The 20,842-nt window shown below is 48.5% G+C and overlaps 1 protein-coding gene across 1 annotated transcript in view; it reads left to right on the plus strand.

The window, feature by feature from the left end:
- MTMR12 (myotubularin related protein 12) overlaps positions 272-20,842 on the plus strand; it is a 66,518-nt gene continuing 45,947 nt past the window's right edge. Inside the window, exon 1 of the mRNA XM_018065668.1 lies at positions 272-463. Within this exon, the coding sequence (XP_017921157.1) occupies positions 296-463 (168 nt within the window). The 5' untranslated portion in view covers positions 272-295. The remainder of the gene's footprint in view (positions 464-20,842) is intronic.

Below are 20,842 nucleotides of genomic sequence, written 5' to 3' on the forward strand. Positions count from 1 at the left end.
GTTCATTGAAGGAGGGGCTTGGCGTGGGCGCGGCCGGCAGAGCATTTTGGCCAATCAGAGAACGCATGGGGGCGGGCTTGGCCGCAAGAGGGTGGAATGGAGCCTTTCTGAAGGCGACTATCCGCTAATCAGATCCGCCTGTCGCGAACGGAGGGGGCGTGGCCTCCGGCGGCGGGTTCCCTACTGCTTGGGCCCAAGCGCAGAGGAGGTGGGGCCCGGGCGGGCCTGGGCGGGGCGAGCGGTGTCGGCGGCGGAGCCGGATGCGGGCGGCGCCGCGGCCGCGGCGGCCCTGGGGATGGGCGGAGCCCCGGCCGCCAGTGCTGGTGGCCGCTGCGAGCGGCCGCCCCTGCTCCCGCGCGTTGCTGCTACCCAGGGTGGCGGTATGCTGGGAAAAGGAGTAGTCGGCGGTGGCGGCGGCACCAAGGCGCCCAAGCCCTCTTTCGTGTCGTACGTGCGCCCCGAGGTGAGGGGGCGTCGCGCGGGCGGGGCGTCGTGCTGGAGTGGCAGGGGCGGGGGGCGCCGGGAGCCCCTTCCCTGCCTCCCGAGGGCCGCGAGCGCTTCTTGCCCGTGTGCCGGAGGGGAGCTGAGCGGGATGAAGGACCAGGGGCGCGCTGGGACTCCTCGCGGGCCCGGGTGGGATTCCCCGACGCGGGCGGGCAGGTGCTCGAGTGCAGGGCCCACCTCACCGGGATACCAGGTGAAGGGGCCCTGGCCGGGAAGGTCCTGCGGCCCGGCTGGCTCCTGGCTACAGTAGAGGGGAGCTGGGGTTTGGGGCACCACGGGAGGGGAAGGGCTGGGGGGACTGACCACCCCCCGCCCCAACTCCGGGGACCTGCGTAGAGCTTGCAATCCCGGCGGGTGGGTCTGCCCTGCTCTTGGCATTTCTCAGTGAGTCTGTAGAGCTTGCTTATCTCAGCTGCTTGCTTCTAAGAGTGCTATGATGCCGCTGGCGGGACCCGGTGCCCTGCTTCCCGCTTCCCATCAGCACTACTGGGAGAAAGTGGGGTCGGTCCCGGCCTCAATCAGTATCTGTCTCTTCCTTGTAAATTCCCCTCTGTCGCTTCTTCCCTCTTTCATTTCACTCCTCAGCATCAGCCTTTCCACCTCCTTACTTTCCTCCTGGAGTTTTAGTGTCAAGTTCATTCATTCATTCAGAAGATATTTTTTTGAGCTCCTACTCAGGGCCAAACACTGTTCTAAACTGCTTGGGGTATACATCAGTAAACAGAATAAATATCCCTGTTCTCTGGGAGCTTATCTGAGGGAGAGAGGAGTAAACAATCGGTAAAATAGATATAAGTAATTATATGGTATATTAGAAGTTGCCAGTGGGATAAAAATAGGGATTGACTGATGGCCCATGGGGCAAAGAACCTGCCTGCCAATGCAGGAGACACAGGGGACGTGGGTATGATTCCTAGGTTGGGAAGATGCCCTGGAGGAAGGCATGGCAACCTTCCTGGATTCTTGCCTGGAGAATCTTGATGGACAGAGGAGCCTGGAGGGCTACAGTGCTTAGGGTCGCAAAGAATTGAACATGACTGACTAACACTTTTCTTTTTTCAATTATATGGTGTATTGGAAGTTGAAAAGTATGGTGGGAAAAGAAAAGACCCCCTCTTCTTCTTTGCACTTGGGCATCTGAGCAAAGACTTGAAGGATGCTTGGGATCTGAGGGTAGAGTCTGGAGTGTTGGAGGGCCATCAAGGAAACCAGCCCTGCAGAATCCAGTGAGGGAGGGGATGCCCGAGTCCCCGGAGAGGAAGTTAGGCTGCAACTCGTAGGCCACACTGAGGTCCTGATCCAAATGCTTGATTAGATGCATTTTCATTTTTGATTTCTGAAGAGTTTTTTTTCCCTGCTCCTCTCTTAAGACTTTAATCAGCAACGGGTGCAGAAGCATTGGAAAATTCTTGGGCTGTCTTCCCACCTCTGTAAAGCAAAGGCAGGTGGACTGTGAGGAGAGGTCTTCATCAGGGAGTGCTTCTGTAAAACCACCAGTGGCCTGAAGCCTTTGCATGTGTATCTTTAAATTCAAATGTGTGTCTTTTTTTCCAGTGCAGAGTACTCTTCTTATTTTTAGTCCTAATTTTAAAATAAAAACCACTTCCTCTGTAAATGCCTGATAGAGTCAGGGTCATCTTGAATATTCAGCAGGCTCCCTTTATAGTATCGAGGGTAAGTAATGTGGTCAGTTTCTCTTTGTGTCTTTTTGGTTGAGCCTGGGTTGAAATGCAACTGATCTTTTAACCTTTCCTTTTTAGTGAGATTCGAATGCGAGTGGAAGTCTTCTGAAATGTGGCCAGAGTTCAAGAATGTTCCAATTTTTTATCCACCAAGCACACATGTTGTAATTAGGCATGTTTTCCCTCTTTGCCCTCAGCTCCTGATATATTTTCTTTGAGGGATATTAGGGAAGGGGAGTGGGTCAACCCCCAAATAAGCCTGAAGTGGTCGCATTTTTCAGATCCTTATAGTTGGCAGTTCTCTTTCCTCGCAATAAAATAATGCTATGTAGACACTATGCTTCTTTGTTGAAATCTGTCTCTAAAGATATTTTGTGACAGAGTGTAAGGCTCTGACCTAAATTGTCGATGAGTTTTAGAAGATAAGGGAATGAAAGAGTGAGGAAGCAATTTGTCATTAAGTATAGTCTAGCTTTTGCTAGCCATTACATTATCGGAAATACGTGTGAGCGGTTTTGAGGTGTAGCTATGTGCCTCTGAGAGCCCTGGGTCTGATGAACTTCGGCTGGCTCGCTTAATAGAAGTCCTTCTGACGACTGTCATTCTGCTGTTCCTATTCCTCTCCCTCATACCGAGTTCATTGTCAGTGTTTTTCATGTGTTTCCCCATCACTTCTTTGTATGCGCTTTGCTTTTGTGAGCTGGGAGGTCACAATTTCTCACAGCTCTTTTTGCTGGTAGATCACTAAGCCACCAGAACAACCTTCAGGATGTAAGGTGCCTTATGGTCCCTGTGTCCAGTGATGAACTTGTTCTTGACTGATCAGACCTTGTAAGATTTAACAGGATCTATGTTCTGTATGCCAAAGAGCCTGTCAAGAGTTAGCACTTTGTATCAAAAGCAGAAGGCTTAACTGGGTAAGAGTATTTGAAGATGATGCTTTTACACATAATAGCTTTTTTTTTCTCTTGTGATCAGAAAGGGTTGGCATCGGACAGCCTAAAATGAGGGATAGGAGTTTACTTCCTCCATTAACATTGGATCTCTGCCATGGTAACTTGGCTCTTCTGTCACTGATTCTCCTAAATCAGGGAACGAGCAAGTTAAAATCTTGAGCTGTAATTTAGGAACTTCGGTCGCGTTTTGTAAACTCTGCCCAAAGGGTGGCACATCAATAAATTTGATAAATAGGAAGTCGATGGTTTTGGAAGCTGAGGTGAACAGGAGGGAGAGAGCTGGGCTGGTCTTGGTGGTACCCAATGGCTGGTACCTGAAAACATGTCAGCACCTTCACCCCAGCATAGGCCCAGGCACAAGGTGCCTCTGTGAATGGAACCCTGGATGCTGAGCTCTGCTTCAGCGAGGTGTTAGCTTATAGTTTGGGTGCCAGCTCTTCTTTTCTTGTACAGAAAACACGTGTTTGAATTATGGTGATTTCAGAAACGATTAGTGTTCATTGTAGAAAAATAAGACAATGTAGATAAGCAAACATTTTTTTAATGGAAAAATTGCAAGCTTATTAGTGACTTGGAGTGTTATCCTGTCAGATGTGTGTGTAGGGCATATATATATATATATATATATTTTTTTTTTTTTACCAAAATGGGATTAATATTGCTGATCACATTATTTTATAATCTGCCCATTTCACCAGAAATGTATATTGTAAATGTCTTACCTTGTCAGTTGTCAACTGTAACTTCTTTTTAAATTAGACCCCTTTTCCTCAACAGAGACAGACAGTGTGATGGGAGATGTTAGGTAGCACAAAGAGGCCAGGAAGGTAGTATGGTTTTAAAATGGTTTTCTGGTTAGTTACCTTCTCTGGTACCGAAGGACAACTGATTTCCTTAAGACTGTCAGTTCTCTGCTCAGTTACCTTGAGATTGTAAACTCTGCTTTGGTAATTCTTAGTGGTTAGAAATGCTTACTGTCTGTACTTGGCAGCTTGTACTAATAAATAAAGCACCACGGTGTGTGTGCTCAGCTGCTCAGTCATATCCAACTCTCTGCGACCTCATGGTCTGTAGCCTGCCAGGCTCCTCAGTCCATGGAATTCTCCAGGCAAGAATATTGGAGTGGGTAGCCATCCCCTTCTCCAGGGGATCTTCCGACCCAGGGGTTGAACCCAGGTCTCCCACACTGCAGGCGGATTCTTCATTGCTGAGCCACCAGGGAAACCCCATTAAATGGTGGTCCTAGGAGAAAGTTCTGATTTAATAAGAACGGGTTCTCTAGTGATGAGAGAGCTGAATAAACGCCTCAGGGTGCTGTGTGTTGCCTTCCGAAACTAAGACCAGGAAGAATTCAGCTTTGAGAGTCTGCTCTACTTGTGCCCATGTTTGTGTGGTGTGCCAAATATGGTTAAGATGTACTTTCTAGTTGAGTTTAGGTCAGTGTTTGACTTGAACGTACTAGTAATAGTTATTAGTTACTTAGTTGTGAATTTTTAGAGTTGGAAGAAAATACAGAGATGACCCAGTCTGCACATGAACTCTTGGTCTGTTCTGTTGATGTGGAAATGAGGCCCTTAGGGTTAATTGTCCTGCCCACGGGTACAGTGCTTTTGTAGAGCAGGGTTAAGAGCTGTCTCCTGAGGCCAGCACTGCCTGTGACTAAGCCAGACCCACAGGAGTTCAGGAAAGGTTTTACGTAGATTTGAGAACAGACAAGATGTGAAGACTGAGAAAAGTCCAAAAAAATCCAGATTTAAGAGCCGATGCTTTGCATTGATTCCCCCAGGGAGAATAATGTATCTGATTGCCTCTTCCTCACTTAGGGCTGTTTCTTTTGGTGGTGTGATCCTGTGTGCTTCCCAGAGCTAGGACTGTGGGTATATATTAAAATTGAAAAATTTTTTTACTGGTATTGATTAGGCACTTCTGTGTCCCAGAAACTCCTTATCTCATTTCATCCTCATGTGTCTTATGTGGTGAATACTACCATGACCTCTCTTTTTTGTGTCCAGACGTGCAAAGTGAGACCCAGAGAGTTCCTTGCTCAGGGTCACAGCTGGCAAGGGTTGGTGCCAGGATTTAAACTAGGGTGGTCGGACTCCAGGGCCATTCTCTTATCCCTCTGTGAATGCCAGGGATGTCGTTAGTGAAGCATACTTGTAGGCATGCCTGGTGTTTGCACATGGGAGTGCTTTTTCCTGTTCTCTGGCAGCAGTTTCTTTCTTGGCTTTTGTTAGTTTGTCCACCAGGGGATCATGAGCAGATATGGGGCTCATTGGAGATATGATTAATTTGTTCAACAGGTACTTACTCAGCACCGGGTGGTGATTGGCACTGTTCTAGATGTTGGGGGTCCAGAACAGATGAAATGATTGAGATTATTTTTTTGGTGGAACACGATGGTATTAAACTGTTAATACCAATTTTGATGACTTTGATGGGTCGATGACAAGAAGAGATTGGCTTATCCTGAAACAGACCTCCTTCCTCAGTTCTAGCAAGAAAGGAATACCTCTGAAAGCAAAATCTAGATCCTGTGACTTCTTCTCCATTAAGGACACAATTTTCTCCTTGAGCTTCGAGATCATCGGTAGTGACTTCACAGGCTGTTAAAGGACATGAAGAGTTCTTCCTGAAATGACCACTTTCCTAGCTGTGGCTCTAGCCTGATGATCTGTCCAGAGCTTCCGCTTTTTCTCTGCTGCTTGTGCTTCCTGCGGCATCTCCCTGGGTCCCTTCCAGCACCACACAGCTTCTGCAGACAGAGCACCAGAAGATGTCAGGAGACTAATGTAGGCAGTCCTGCCTGCAGCCAGCAGCACAGTGGCCGCTGCGACAGCCCCCACTGCGGCCACCACTCTTCCGCACCCTGCTTCTGTCTCTGACCTTAAAACCAGCCGTGCTGTTAGAGTCTCAGGCTGTGGGACACCCATGCTTAGAAACTTAGACGTTCTGGGTCCTTCTCTGCACATGCTCAGCAGGATTTTGGTGTCCTTTGACTACTTCCACAGGAAACCGTCCTGTGTCGCAGTGTGCATCAGAGAGAACTCAGTTTTCAGGGGGTCAGAAAAAATTTTTTTAATCACTATAAAAGATATATACCTTATTTTTATGATAAAGACAATATTGCCGACTTTGGAAGTTAGGAAAATGAAGCTACCCTTAATTATGCTACCCTAATAACCGAAGTGACTCTTTCCATTTTTTCTTTTAGTATGTCCAGGCTTGGTCTGTGTCTTACACGGTTGCAAACACAGTATGTGTAAAGACTTAGAGCCTGCCCTGTGGTAATCGTGACTGAAGGTGGTACCACTGATTCCTGTCAGCAGGGCAGACACTGAAGAGCTGGTTTTCCAGCAAGGAGCCACCCTCAGGTTTCCATGCGACGTCTTTTTTTTTTTTTTTTTCACTCACTTTTGGCCGCACTGGGTCTTCATTGCTGCATGTGGACTTTTCTCTAGTTGCGGCGAGTGGGGGCCACTCTCCAGTTGTGGTCCAAGGGCTTCTTGTTGCAGTGGCTTCTCTTGTGGTGGAGCACAGGCCCTGGGGCACATGGGCTTCCGTAGTTGTGGTGCACGGCTTAGCCTCCCTGCAGCATGTGGGATCTTCCCAGACCAGGGATTGAACCCATGTCCTCTGCACTGGCAGGTGGATTCTTAGCTACTGGACCACCAGGGAAGTCCACACTAGTGACTTCTGATGTGCTTTTTTGGAGACCCCAAGGAGAACAGAGGGTTTGTAGTTTAATGAATCACTTAGAATCAGCCTCTTGAGGTAGATTGGGAGGTAGGATTGAACCAGGATAATTTTGCCAACCTCTAATCTGCTGCTGCTTCAGAAGGAAGAAGAGAGGAGGTAGACATGGAGAGGGGCCCCGGCAGTGAGCAAACCTTTCCAGTAGCTGGAAGGGCCACAGGGCCTCCCCCTTCGCCTAGTCCCCTCTGCATACCTGGGCATCACTCTCCAGGGAAAGCAACCACTTGTCATTCCTCCGTCTTGCTACCTATGCATGAGGCCAGTCCTTCCAAGCCTCAGTTGTATTTTTACTGGAAAAGTGGAAATAATGATATCTGTCTTATCTGATAGGTGTAGGTGAACATTTATGAATCTGAACTGTGAGTGTGCACAGGGGGTGCTGCATAGCAGAGAGCTTGGCCACTAGCTGGGTAACCTTAAGGAGATAGAACTTGGCCGCTAGCTGGGTAACCTTCAGGAGATGTGGGCTTTCATTGTTACTCTTATTCAGGAGCCCCCTGGAGGGTTCCAGAAAGTACTCAGTCACCAGTCTTAGAATACAGAAATCTTTCCCTAAGCTAAGGTGTTAATGACAGTGGAGTATTTTAGTTGTTGCCGTTGTTGCCATGGCACCGTGCCCGGAAAGTTTGCTGTGTGGTAACTCTTTCTTAGAGTGTTTTTCACTATCTCTGAAAGTTTCTTTTCCTCTTTTCTTATTTCCTTTTTACTTTTGAGAATGCTTTGATTATATTTAAAATTCCAGCCTAATGAGAACACTGAGTGGTCGGCTTTTTTTCATTGTTAGCGTTTGGCCTTTGACATTTTGCTGGATTCATTCTGTGGACTTATTTTTTCCTCTCTCCTCATTTCGGAGTCTTTCCATCATAGGCCACATTTTATGCATTTATCACATCTGGTCAATGATTTACTGAAGATACGAGTAAGGAAAATCAAATCACCTCTGGGAGTAATAATTCTCTTTACGTGCTCCAAAGGCAGTAGCCACATCGAGTGCTGTTTTGACGTTAAACGCTTCAGTCCTTGTACACACCTCGCTGCTGGGCGGCCTTTCAGAGGAGGAGTCTGAGCCCTCACTTGTTTGCTTTGTGGGGAGAGGGTGGCTTCGGCCAGGAGAAAAGCCGGGCTTGTGCGTGAGAGCGCTGGCCACAGGGGTGGCACATTTTGAAGTCTGCCTTCTCCCTGGTAACAGATTGTCAGCTGCTGTTTCAGGCAGTGATCCTGAACTGCTGGGTTTTCGTTTGTTTGTTTGTTTTTGCTGAGAGGGCTTTTCTTTTTTTTTTTTTTTTAAGATTCCTGAGAATGCCTTTGATGGGAATGGTCCCAGTTTTTTGAATGAAAAATCTTACTCTTCTACCCTTTTATCCATACATAAGATCGTATCCCTGTTTTGCTTGAATCCCTTGAGATCTGCTTCCTGGTGTGACTTCCCCTCTCTGAGCCTCCCTTTGATCTTCACCTAACGTTGGGTGCCCCTCTTCCTGGCAGGCTTATTTTGAGCATGAGCAGAAACACCATGTACGCCCAAACAATAACTTGAATTGGGAGAATTATTGAGTGTTGCTACCATTTGCTAAGCACTGTGTTAGAATTAGGAATGAGAGAAAAAAGCAGTCTGTGCACTCGGGAGGCCCACATTCTGCCGGCGAGATGGCATGTCGACAGATGGCTGTGTTGCACGGAGGTAGGTGCTGCCTGTTGACAAGGGAGGAGCGCATGACGCTCCCGGGCACGGAGGAGGGCCCGCTGCGGCCCCACAGCAGCATTTGGCCTCATTGGGAGGCTGCGTGGGACTTGGAAAGGGCAGCGTTGACATGGGCTCCGGTGTGGGGAGGAGGAGGCTGCAAGCAAGAGGGACAAGTTGGAAGACTCACAGGTGCATGGGGACCAGGTGGTCGGACCATCTGTCGTCATCTCTTATATAAGGTGCACGTGGGCCGTGTGAATGCGGCAGGTCTTAAAGAATAGAATCCGGGGGTACCGCTGGGACCTGCAGTTTGTTCCCTGTTTTCTGTGGATGCTGCTGTGTAGGTCAGCCTGGCTCTTGGTGAGCCTGTAGGCAGCTTCTCATTTGCCCCAGTTCCTCTTGTTCCAAGATCATGGAAGAGCTACTGCCCCAAGGCTTTCAGCTACTTGCCAGCTCCTCTGCTGACCTGACATCTATACATAGCAGCCCTGAGGGGCTTCCCTGGTAGCTCAGGTGGTGAAGAATATGCCTGCAATGCAGGAAACCCCGGTTCAATTCCTGGCTAGGGAAGATCCCCTGGAGAAGGGATAGGCTACCCACTCCAGTATTCCTGGGCTTCCCTGGTGGTTCAGACAGTAAAGAATCTGCCTACAGTGTGTAAGACCTGGGTTCGATCTCGGTGGGGAAGATCCCCTGGAGGTGGGTTATGACAGCCCACTCCAGTATTCTTGCTTGGAGAATCCCCATGGACAGAGGAGACTGATGAGCTACAGTTTATGGGGTCACGAAGAGTCAGACACAACTGAGTGACTAAGCACAGCCCAGCACAGCCCTGGAGGGGGACAAGGAGGGCACACACACAAGGCAGTGCCATGTGTTTCTGCAGCTGCTGTTGGTCTCATCAGTTAGCTTAAATGATAGACTTTGGTGGTCTCGTGACCGCCCCCTGACCTCTTCTCCTAGCCCTTGTGTGCATTCCAGCACTGCCCTCCTCACTCTCAGTGTCATGAGGGGCATGGCTTTGGAATCAGAGTTTTGCTACTCACTGTTTGGATTTAGGCTGGGTATGTAAGTTCTCTAAGCCTCAGTTTCTGTATGATGGGAATAAAGGTCATAGTATCCAGCCCATACTAGTGTCGTTAGTCTCAAGTGAGGCCCTCCATGGAGAGTTGCTGACTCAGTACAACTTGGCTTGTAGTAAATGCTTCGGAAATGTTAACTGCAGTACTTGCTGTTAAGTCTTCACCCCAGAAGTCGCAGCTGTGTGTCTTCGTTCATGTGTCCTTGTCTTTGGCCACTAGAGCGGGTCCCGATGATGGCCCAACTTGACTTGGTTCCTCTTGAGCATCATTCTTCACTCGCCCTCTCAGAGGCGTGAGTCTGGAGCTGGGGGCGCCGTCCCCCCTGTGGGATCCTGCCATACCCACAGTGTGCGCCCTTCCCATCTCTATTCCAGCACGGTTTTCTTTCTCAGTGAGCTGTCATGGATGCCCTCTCTGCCCTCCTGTAACAGTATCTTCCCTTGTCTCGGGGCTGGGGGCCCTGGGGTTTGGGCAGCATGTTAGGTCCTGGGACTTTGCCTCTAGTTCAGCTCCTCTTCCTTCCTTCCCAGCTGCTGCCAGCACCTCTCTCATTTCCTCAGTACTGTGTGGTCCAGACCAAGCACCTCCTCTGATGGCCGGGACCACCAACTGCAGCTGCTTACCTTACACAGGTTTTCCCACCTACCACTGCTCCCTTTGGAGCCCCCCTCCCCCAGACACCCCTCACATCACGGCCAGGCTCCTTTTGGACACTGCCTTGACATGTCATTTTCCTATTTAAGGGTCTTTCATGCCCCCTGCCCCTTTCACTGGTCCGAACTTTAGCACCGTTCCCAGGCTCACCCAGATTCTGCCTGCTTCTGGTTTGTTGATAGAGCAATAGCTTGGATTCAGGAACCTTGGGCTGTGGCCATTTCTTATCTGAGTGTCTTCGAGGAAGCCCCTTCACCTCTTTGGGTCTCATTTCCTGGATTAGGCAAGTGTTTTTAAACAATATTTTGTTCAAGGAGCTTTTTTAAAAAAGAAAAACCCACAGCATGATTCTTGAACAACTTTTTCAAAACTCACTGTCCCCAGTCCTGCTTTAGAGATTCAGATATGACCCCCGGGGGTGGTGGGAAGGGTGTATGTGGGGGAGTGTGGGGAGTGGGAGGGAGACCTGCAGTAGGAACCTGTAGTTTTTTTCAGTTCACTAGCATCTCTTCCTTCAGCCCCTCTTAAGAACTGCTGTTTCAGATGAAATCACAGAGGAAGCCCAAGAATAGAGACAGACCAGAAGAGAGAGGGTGTGAGAGGTGCAGTGTGAAGGCCCCGGCCAGGCTGAGCCGAGGGCTCCTGTTCCTTCAGCCCCTTTGTGTTCCCAGGTCTTTCCTCGTGCCTGGCAGCCTCCCTGCTCTGCCTCTGTGGCACAGGCTGACTGTAGCTATGGGCTTTGATGGCACCATAGAGCGTTTACTGTTGACTCCTTTGTGCTCTGTGTCTGCAGCTCTTATTTCCCCGACAGGACTGTAAGCTCCTCCAGGGCAGGGCTGTAGTGCCCACCACTCAGCGTGGCCTTGTGGAGCTCACAGTGGCTTCAGGGAGGGTGAATGGGCGGTGGCTCGGCCATCATGGGAGAGGGCCTCAGAAGGTCGCTGGCGGGCCCTTCACTCAGGTCGTGTTCACCTCTCCTGCAGAGTGAGCTTTGGGGGCTGAGGTTGAGAACTATACGAGGAACTTCGGTGTGATCACTGATTTGACTCTGGGTCTTTGTGCCCCAAGAGTCTGCTTTGGCAGGAGATGTTTTGCCTAAAGATATTCCTTTTCACTGTCACTGTGGTGCTGAGGTTGGTAGGCTGTTGACCTGCATGGATGCCTGAAGCCCAGCTGTTGCCCGCAATGTGTCTTGGGCCGACCTTAGCTTCCTCAGGCAGCTCCTGAGCTCAGGCCCTGTCTTCTGGAATTGAGCCAGCTCTTTGGCGAGGTCAGATCTGTGGGTTTTGAGGCTTACGCTGCCCACGGTCTCACCATTTCCTCTCTAGCTTGAGTTTCCTACCAGGGAGAATGTGATAAAGGGTTTGGATTATTTAAAGGCCTGGGGAGTGCCTGGTAAGAGTGATCCTTGCTAAGAAGTACTGATAAACCTTCCACTGCTGTGCAGTGGGTGATGAGCTGTCAAAACAGGTGAGGGCTTTACCAGGGATCATCTTGGCGAGCAGTTACTTTCTTCCTTCAAAAAGAATCTGAGATAAGGGGGACTAGCAGGAGATCTAAATGGGAGAGAAAGGATTTAGAATGATACATGAATGAGGTCTGGCTCAGCTGTTGGTGGTGGGGGAGTTGGCGGTAAGGGCGCCGTGGGAGGTTGTTGCCTGTTTCCCCTGCCCTGGAGACTTGTCAGAGTCGACGAGACACTTGATAGTACTATTTTGTAATAAGAGAAAAGTTTAAGATTGTCTGCCTAGGGCTGTGGGAAGAATGGGGTGACTGCTCTTGGGTAAAGGCACCTTTGGGTACCTGAATATATTCTAGAGTTGACTCTGGTGACAGTTGTACAATCCTGTGAGTGGACTGATAAACACCTCGATTTGTATACTTTAAATGGGTGAATTGTTTGGTATGGGAGTTATGTCTTAATAAACTCTTATGGAATCACAGTTTATGAATCAGAAGGACCAAACTTGGTGTCTGAAGTCTTGAGTTCTAGCTTCACCACGTATTTAGCCCTCTGAGCCCAGGCACATCATCTAACCTCCTGGAGCTTCACTGGTTTTATCTGTGAAGTAAGAATGAAAATTCCTTATGGGATTGTTGTTAAGACAAACGACACAGGGCATGTGAAATAGGACATAGTAAAACCTCTGCTAATTACATATTTACATGTTTAAGTTAGTCTGTTTCTGTGGATAATGGATGTTTAGCCTGAAGTGCTCCTGAGAGTTCCCAGCTCGCCCTGTGAAATGAACACTGCTTGTGGCTGAGAACTGATTTGCATGATGTGTAAAGAGCAGAGTCCTTAAAACCCGGTCTCGAACTGCGTCATGTCTGTGGTCTGGGACCTTGAGTCCAGACAGAGTGTGTCAGTTCGCCTCTTACTGGACGTCAGATGCTGACATCGTGCTTCATTGTAACAGTAATTGTTGCTTATCTCCACCTGCCAAGGCAGTGTACCGTTAGCAGAGTCGAGCTGTGGTCAGCGGCAAAGCTGGTACCTGGTCAGGCTGACTTGGCAGGGTGCAGAGTCATCTGTCCAGGAGTGGGGGGCCAGCAGCCTTGGAAATTGGCTCCAGGAAACAAACCCTAAATTGATTTCTCCAGCTTCCTAGACCTCAACAGTAGGTAGACTCGCTCAGTCTCTAAACTCCATCCTTAGTGATCAGGCTTCCGATTCAGAGTCTGTTTTTGAACATGCCCCTGCCTTACTGATGAAACTAGAGCGTGTTTCAGGAAGCCAGCTAAGGAAGAGGTGTGAGGAAAGGTCAGTGATACTTACCACTGATCACAAACGTAGGTAGTAGTTTTTGTTCATTTATTCTTAAGCTTTAAAATTAAAAAAAGCTTTTTTTCGTTTGAAGTATAGTCAGTGTACAGTATTATAGAAGTTGGGCCTCCCAGGTGGTTCAGTGGTGAAGAATCCCCCTGCCAGTGGAGAAGACATGGGTTCGATCCCTGGGTCGGGAAGATCCTGGAGAAGGAAATGGCAACCCCCTCCAGTATTCTTGCCTGGAAAATTCCATGGACAGGGGAATCTGGCAGGCTACAGTTCATGGACTTGCAAAGAGTCGGACACGACTGAGTGACTAAGCACACACACACGTTATATAAGTTATAGGTGTGCAACAGTATTAGGTAGTCAGTTTGAATAGAATTGTCTCAAGAACTGTGTTTAGGATTAAAAAATATTACCAGGATCAAGAATTGTTTTTCTCTTTGTATTTTGTTATGCATGCTTTCAGTAGACTTTTATTGGCATTTTGCTATCCAGGAGCATATATCTTGTTGAGGCTAAAAATACGAAAAGTACAGCTCCAGCCCCTACTTAGCATCACTCGGGGAGACAGACAAGGAAAGAGACTATTGCAGTCTAAGAAAGGCTTGCAGAGGATTTGAACTATGTGGCAGTGGGTTGGATGGAGAATTGGCTGGGCAGGACTGGCGAGGGGGGATGAGGGGCCCTGTGGGTGCAAGGGCGGGATAGCGGCAAGGCAGTGCAAGGGTAATCAGAAGTGTACAGTATGCTGGATGGTGGCTGGGTAAGTGCAGCAGCCAGGGCTGACAGGTGCAGATGGCTTCTGGAGCTGTCAGGAAAGCAGAGCAGACAGAAATACAAGAGGCAAGGGAGAGCTGAGAATGACTGCCGGGTGGATGCAGGGCTGGAGTCCAGAGGACCGCAGGTTCAGGGAGGGACGGGGGAAGTGATGAGCTGATTTAGAAATGGGAATTTGGAGAGTCTGAGGGCCTTTCCAGTACGAGTGGCCGGGAGGCTGTCTGGGGTCCAGATCCGGATCCCTGAAGAGGAGTCTGGAGTAAAGGTCCGTTTGAGGGGAGGAGGGCCATCAGCACGGGTTGCTGGAGAGTTTCCCCAAGGAGCAGAGGACCTGTGAGGAGATGCCCAGGAGGGAGATGAGGAAGAGCAGCCAGACAGCGGGTCGGTTGTTTGGCCCGGAACTCATTTCTGCTGATTCTCAGGTCTCAGCCTAAATGATACTTCCTGAGGGTAGCCATCTTTTCTGACCTCCCCTCCACGTGTGCTGGGTGTTGGTGCCGCGTCCCTGCCGTGGCCTGCCCGCCCCCGGCGTGGCCCTGCACACGTGGAGTCACGCTTGCCCCTGCTGCGGTCGGACCGTTGCTCTGGGGACGGTGGGGCTGTGCGCGGTGTTCACGCCCGCATTTGCTGTGCTGGTACAGCGGGTGCCTAAGAAAGGCCAGTACAGTCGGTGAAAGAGCGTCTGAAAGGCCGGGGTGGGGGGGGCGGGGAGACAGCGTTGCCTGGGAGGATGTGGTTGGTGGGCAGGCCCAGGATTGTTGCAGCGAAGGGAACGGTGCTGGGCAGGCAGGCCCAGGCTCAGGTCCCGCTTCACTTACCCTTGGTCAGCCTCGATTTCCTCGTCTCTAAAATGGGAGCAGTAATGTCAGTCAAGAGTGGAGAGGATTAAGTGAGATGACGGGTAAAAAGAGAACCTTCTGTCGGTGTCTAATATTAATACGTTACTGGCTTCCCAGGTGGCACAAGTGGTAAAGAACCCACCTGCCAATGTAGGAGATGTAAGACACACAGATTCCATCCCTGGATTGAGAAGATTCCCCTGGAGGAGGGCATGGTAACCCACTCCAGTATTCTTGCCTGGAGAATCCCCATGGACAGAGGAGCCTGGCAGGCTACAGTCCTTGGGGTCACAAAGAGTCAGACATGACGGAAGTGACTTAGCATAATGAATGAATATTTATAGCACTGATTCCCCAGTTTTCCAGTTTTTTTTTTTTTTTATGTGTCCATCTAAATGTCTTGAATGCTGAAGTCAGTTCTTCATCTTTTATTTTGGGTGTTTGGTGGTTAGCCTACCTGGAAGCTGGTTGTTGGAAGCAGTCGGTATTCATTGGAGGCAGGTCCACCTTGCGGCCCTGAGGAACCAGACACACAGCTTGAGTGCTGACTCACTGGTTTCGCTCCACAGGCTCACTGCAGCCCTGTGATCTCTGCCACTCCTGAGAGACGAAAATCTGAGCGATCAGGTGGACGCCTTTTAAATGCTGGACCATTTGCACAACAAGGCGGATGTACTTAGTGCCACTGAACAGTGCAGTTGAATATAGTTAAAATATTATGTTTTATATTATGTGACTGTTGCCATAATTTAAAAAAAAAAAATGGAAAAGGAATCCATGCTGGGCCAGCTGTGTGAGGTGGCTCCCAGAGGGCGTGTCTCCTTTGGGCCGCAAGCTTGCTGGAGAATGGGTGGCAGTTCTCACATCTTGTCTGGCACACAAGTGGCCAGAATGGGAGTGCCTCTGGCTCAGCGCGGGGCGGGGTTCCTAGGCCTTGTCTGGGCAGCAAGTCCTGGGAACTGTTGATTGTCCAAGCGCAGCAGGAACAGAGGTAGCTCCTTTTGAGCTGTGGGATAAAATGTACGGAAACTGGAAGACCTGCTGTTTATGCCCTTATCCCCTTTTAAAACAAATAAACAAAGGTAGCCATAGCATTGGGGTAAATATTGAAATAAGCAATTTACCAAAAAACCCCAACCTTGATCCCACCCCTCTGGCATAACTGCCCTCCCTCCGTTTATTTCAAGCTGCTGTTCTGACTGAATGCAGGCCTCTAGGATTCCCAGGTTTGAAGACTTGGATGTTCTGTGACCAGCACCAGCTGGCAGTCTCTGCTTCACTCCTGTGATAATAGCAAGCTCTGTCAGAACTCAGAGAGGTGCTGCACAAACCACAGGGGCCTTGGTTAACACCCCATTTGTTGAAAATTTGCATCACTTTCCAATTGAGTTCCTTTTTGGCCTGTGGCAGAGAAAAAAGTCTGTCAGCATAACTGGTAGAACCAGTTCTGCTTGATTGTTAAAAGAACTGTACTTTCCTAACCTTCTTTTCTTATGCATTGAACATGATACGCAGTTGGGGTCAGTAAGGGATTTTATCCCACGTGTCCAGTTCTGGAAACAAGACCGTGGCCATTTGCTGATAAGGCAGCTGGCAGGGAGTGTCACAGTTGAAGGGCAGAAGGAGCAGAGGGTTAAGGGGAAGCCCAGGGCCCTTTGCTGAAACCAGGTGACAGTTAAGAAGCTCCCACTGCTCCAGAGAAGAGGGAGAGGATAGAAGCAGCCGTCCCTGGGCGCTGGTTGAATTGCCTGTGAGATCCTGGGAGGACACCAAGTCCATCCATGGTGGCTGCTGCCCTGCCTCTCTCACTGGACAGGCTTCACGACTTTCTTTCTGGATGAATATCATATGCATGACAGTCTTCAATGGAATGTTCTTTCCAGTAATATGAGAGCATTTGGTGATGCCGCCCGTGTTAGTGCCCAAGCCTAGATATTGTCTCTTAATCTTCCAAATGTTTCCCTGGCCCCCGCTGGAGTGGTTTAGAAACCTCTCATTACTTTAAGTCATTATTAACTAACTTACTTAGTGAAATCTTTTGAGCACTTACTGTTTGCAAGGCCTGTGCTGGGACTTCCCAGGCAGCATTAGTGGTAACAAACCCGCCTGGCAATACAGGAGACACAAGAGCCATGGCTTTGATCCCTGGGTTAGAAAGATCTGCTGGAAGAGGGCATGAACCCACAGGACCCTGGTGGGCTACAGTCCATGGGGTCACAAGGAGTCAGACACGACTGAAGCGACTTAGCACCCACACGCACACACACTGGATTCTGGGGGCAATATGGTGAACAGAAAAACAGAGAGCCTGCCCTCAAAGAGTTTATAAACTGATGGGGAGATAGACTTAAATAATTACATAAACAAATGTGATACTGCAATTGTGACAAGTGCTAAGAAGGAAAGATACACAGGGCTTAAAGAGCCTGATGGCAGAGAAGGCTTCCCAGAGGAAATGACCCTTGTCCTGAGGTCTGATGGATACACAGAAACTCACAGGGCAGAGAGGAGAAGCATTCCATGCAGGGGCTTGGATTCAAGGCAGGAAGGAGCTTGGCAGGTACTAGAGGCTGACGGAAGGCTGGTGTGGCCGACATGCAGGCTGAGGAGGAGGGTGTGGGAGACCAGGCTGGACAGGGAGGTAGGCACCAGGCTGTGCAGAACCTGGTGGGCTTTGTCAGGTCGTTGTGCTTCTCCCACCGGTCACCCAGAGCAGGCCGTGTCCTGAGGGGTCACTGCCCCTCCAGGGTGGGCAGTGGGTGCCAGAGGGGCAGATGCAGGCTGAGCAGTTGGAAAGCTGCTGCACTGGTCCACGTGGGCGATGATGAGAGCCTGGACTAGGCTGGTCCTGGTGGAGGTGAGAGAGGAGCATGGGCTCTGGGTGTCTGTAATAGGCAGTACCGATAGGATTTGGTCAAAGACTGGATACCGAGGGTGAAGGGGAAGGAGGTGTAAAGGGGACTCCTACATGATATGCTTTTGAAGGGAAGCACAGGGTAGCCCAGGCCATACTGTGTTATTTGCCTTGGGGCCTTTCATGGAGTGTGGGACCGCACAAGGTTCTCACGGAACTCTCGAGGGTTGGTTGGAGTGACAGAGACCTAGGCCTTGAAGGATGGATTGGAGTGAGTCGTAAGAGGTGAGCTCTCAGCTGGTGTTGAGGAAGCCCCTGAGTTCTTCTCCACACAGCAGCCATTACTCCTGGGGGTAGATGTATTTTTTTTTTTCCTTCTTTCAGTCTCTTTCCCTCTCCACAACAATTTGAGGCTTTTCCTGGGGCTTCCCAGGTGGCTCAGATGGTAAAGAATCTGCCTGCAATGTGAGAGACCCAACTTTGATCCCTGGGTCGGAAGATCCCCTGGAGAAGGGGATGGCTACCCGCTCCAATATCCTTGCCTGGAAAATCCCACAGGCAGAGGCTACAGTCCATGGGGAAGCAAAGAATTAGACACGACTGAACACCGAACGCTTTGGGTTCTTCTGGTGATGCTTGTCGAGCAGATGCATTCAGTGACCTTCCTGTGTTGCTTTCCTTTGTTTCCTTCATTCCACAGAAGTAATGTGGCCTCGTGTAGGAACGGAGGTTGAGCCGGCTGTCAGGTTTGACTTCCACCTGCACCACACGCTAGCTGAGTGTCTTCACCTGCAGAGTGGAGGAAAGAGTGGGTATAAGAGCCCTCCCTCAAGGGTTGCTGTGAGGATTAAATGAGTTAATAAGTATAAAGCCCTTTAAACAGTGCCTGGTATGTAAGGCTCTAGAAATGTTTGTTACTATTATTCTCCTCTCAGCCTCCGTAATGGCTGGCCCTTGAGAGTAGCCGCTTTGACGTTCATAGAGTGGACACTTGTGATTTCTGCAGTCTACCAGCAACCTCTGAGTCACGATGGAGTAATTTGTGATGTTAGTAAGGAAGAGATTGTATTTTCTCATCCAGTTGTAAAGGTCAAGTTGGATAGCCTTTAATCACTCGCCCAGTAAATTTTGCCCATGAAGACAGCAGCTTATTACGCATTGAGAACTCAGCTTGATCAAGAGGAGGATGTACACGTGGGAATTTTATTGTGTCCTGTAACCCTTGGCGCATCCAGACGTGGGCTTTGCCTTATTGTTAACCACTTCCCCTCTTCTCCATTCAGCTATGCTCATTCTCCCAGGATCAGCAACAGCAGATGTTACAACTCTTGTTTCTCAAAAAAAGAGAAAACACTTTGAAATATTAAAATATTATCTCCATATTTGTTAGTTCTGTGTTTTTCTTATGGGGTCCAAAAAAAAAAAAATACTGTAAAAACATGTAAGGGAAAGAGATGTAAGACGCGAGAACTCTCCATTCTGTGTTCCCCGTCTGCTCCCTGACCTGTACAGGTGGCTTCCCAGAGAAAAGGGAGAATTCCACTTTTTCTCTAAGGGGAGGGTTTCCTTTTCATTCTTGTTTACACACCCTGATTTATTGGAGTCCCCTAGATAATTTCTCTTCTCAGGACTGGTGTATATTTTGATTTCAGGGGTGAAGGGGTGGTTGACGGTGATGGTACCATTTTTGAAGTGATAAACAGGTAAGATATTAGTGATGCAGATATTAGATATTATTGATATTAGCCTGCAGTATGTCTCTTTAAATTCCAGTGCAGAAGTACTTAATTCAAGTTTTTATTCTCAGCTTGTCGCCAGCTTTCAGTAGCTTAGTCTACTTTGTGTGTGTGCGTGATCTTAGTTCCCTTATCAGAGATCAAACCCAGGCCCACGACAGCGAAAGTATCAAGTCTAAACCACTGGACCACCAGGGCATTCTCAGTTTAACCTACTTTGAATAAACTCAGTAGTTGAGAAAACTCTCCTTTTGTCTCTGTGCCTGAGCAGTCTCTTCCTCAGATGTGGTATTCTCTTAAAGAAGCTGTTAGTTTATTCTTTTGGTCTTGTAAGTGGGTTCAGAGTACTTTCTATTGCAGAAGAAAAAGACACCAAATGACCAGAGCTAACTCATTGTAGAAAACAAGTCCTATTAATAGAAAAAGGCCGTTTCTTTTTCCATGACTTCAGATAGTCCTGTGTAGTCAAGATCTAATGGAATTAGGACCAGTCTGGGTGTTGCTAATGGCAGTTTTCTGATCCACAGAAAAAAGAATTGAGAAGTCTCCTGAGTGGAGTCAGTTTCGTTTAATGTGGGAAATAGGATTGACAAGAGAAACAGAAATTATTCTGCTCATGCAGAATCTTAAATAACTGTGTCTCTTAAGTAGTATGTTGAAATCTTTATTTAATCATCAGAGGAAAGGAAGAGAAAAAGAAAGGAATCAAGAAGGACAGATTCTGCTCAGTCCAGTAGTTGTAACAGATCTCATTTACTGAATATGTATGCCAGATGTTTACACCCATTTCTATTGATAACCTCATACTAGGTAGTATTGTTTCCATTCACACAGGAGGAAACCAAGCTCAGTCAGGTTAAATGGCAAGCCCAAATGCATGTCTGTAGGTACCAGAGCTGGGTTTGGACTGTTGCCTCAAGTCTCTATTACTTGTTTTCAGTACATGCACAGAGAGAAGTTTGGAGAAACCAGGGGAAAGACAAAACTTAAAGTCTTAGTACTATGCTGTTTTAAAACTACAACTGTGCTTTAAAAAAAGGTAAATTTTGTTCTGAGATACACGTGGATTGCCACCTAATATGTAGCCACAAATGCATCTACCCCCTCTGATTTTCTATTCTAGCGGAAAAAGCAGAGTATTAAGTGTCCATTTTAGAGCAGTGGAGCGACCTGGAGGAAATAAAAATGTTTGTATTGTGTCTTTTTAGCACTTGGTGCCAGAAGTGATCGAAAGAAACTGTGTTTTGGAACCTTTAGGGATGTTATGTTGCCTCTTGGAATTTGCCCTTCTGCCTGGATGAAATTAAACTGAGAATAACAACTTTGGTTTTTGACTCAGAGCCCTTGTAAGCAGTGAAGGGTTGACATGAACATTTACAAGCGTCTGGCCTAGGAGAGCTTCACGGTAGAGACCCCCACTCCATTCTTTCCAAGGTCCCTTTTTCCCCCTTTGCCAAGATTCTAGGTCCTCCACACTTTTGAGATGTGCACAGCCTGAATATGAACTTGGTAAGACACTAGAGAAAACTCCGAGAACCAGTG

This window comes from Capra hircus, chromosome 20 (assembly GCF_001704415.2).
Source record: "Capra hircus breed San Clemente chromosome 20, ASM170441v1, whole genome shotgun sequence".
NCBI lineage: Eukaryota > Metazoa > Chordata > Mammalia > Artiodactyla > Bovidae > Capra > Capra hircus.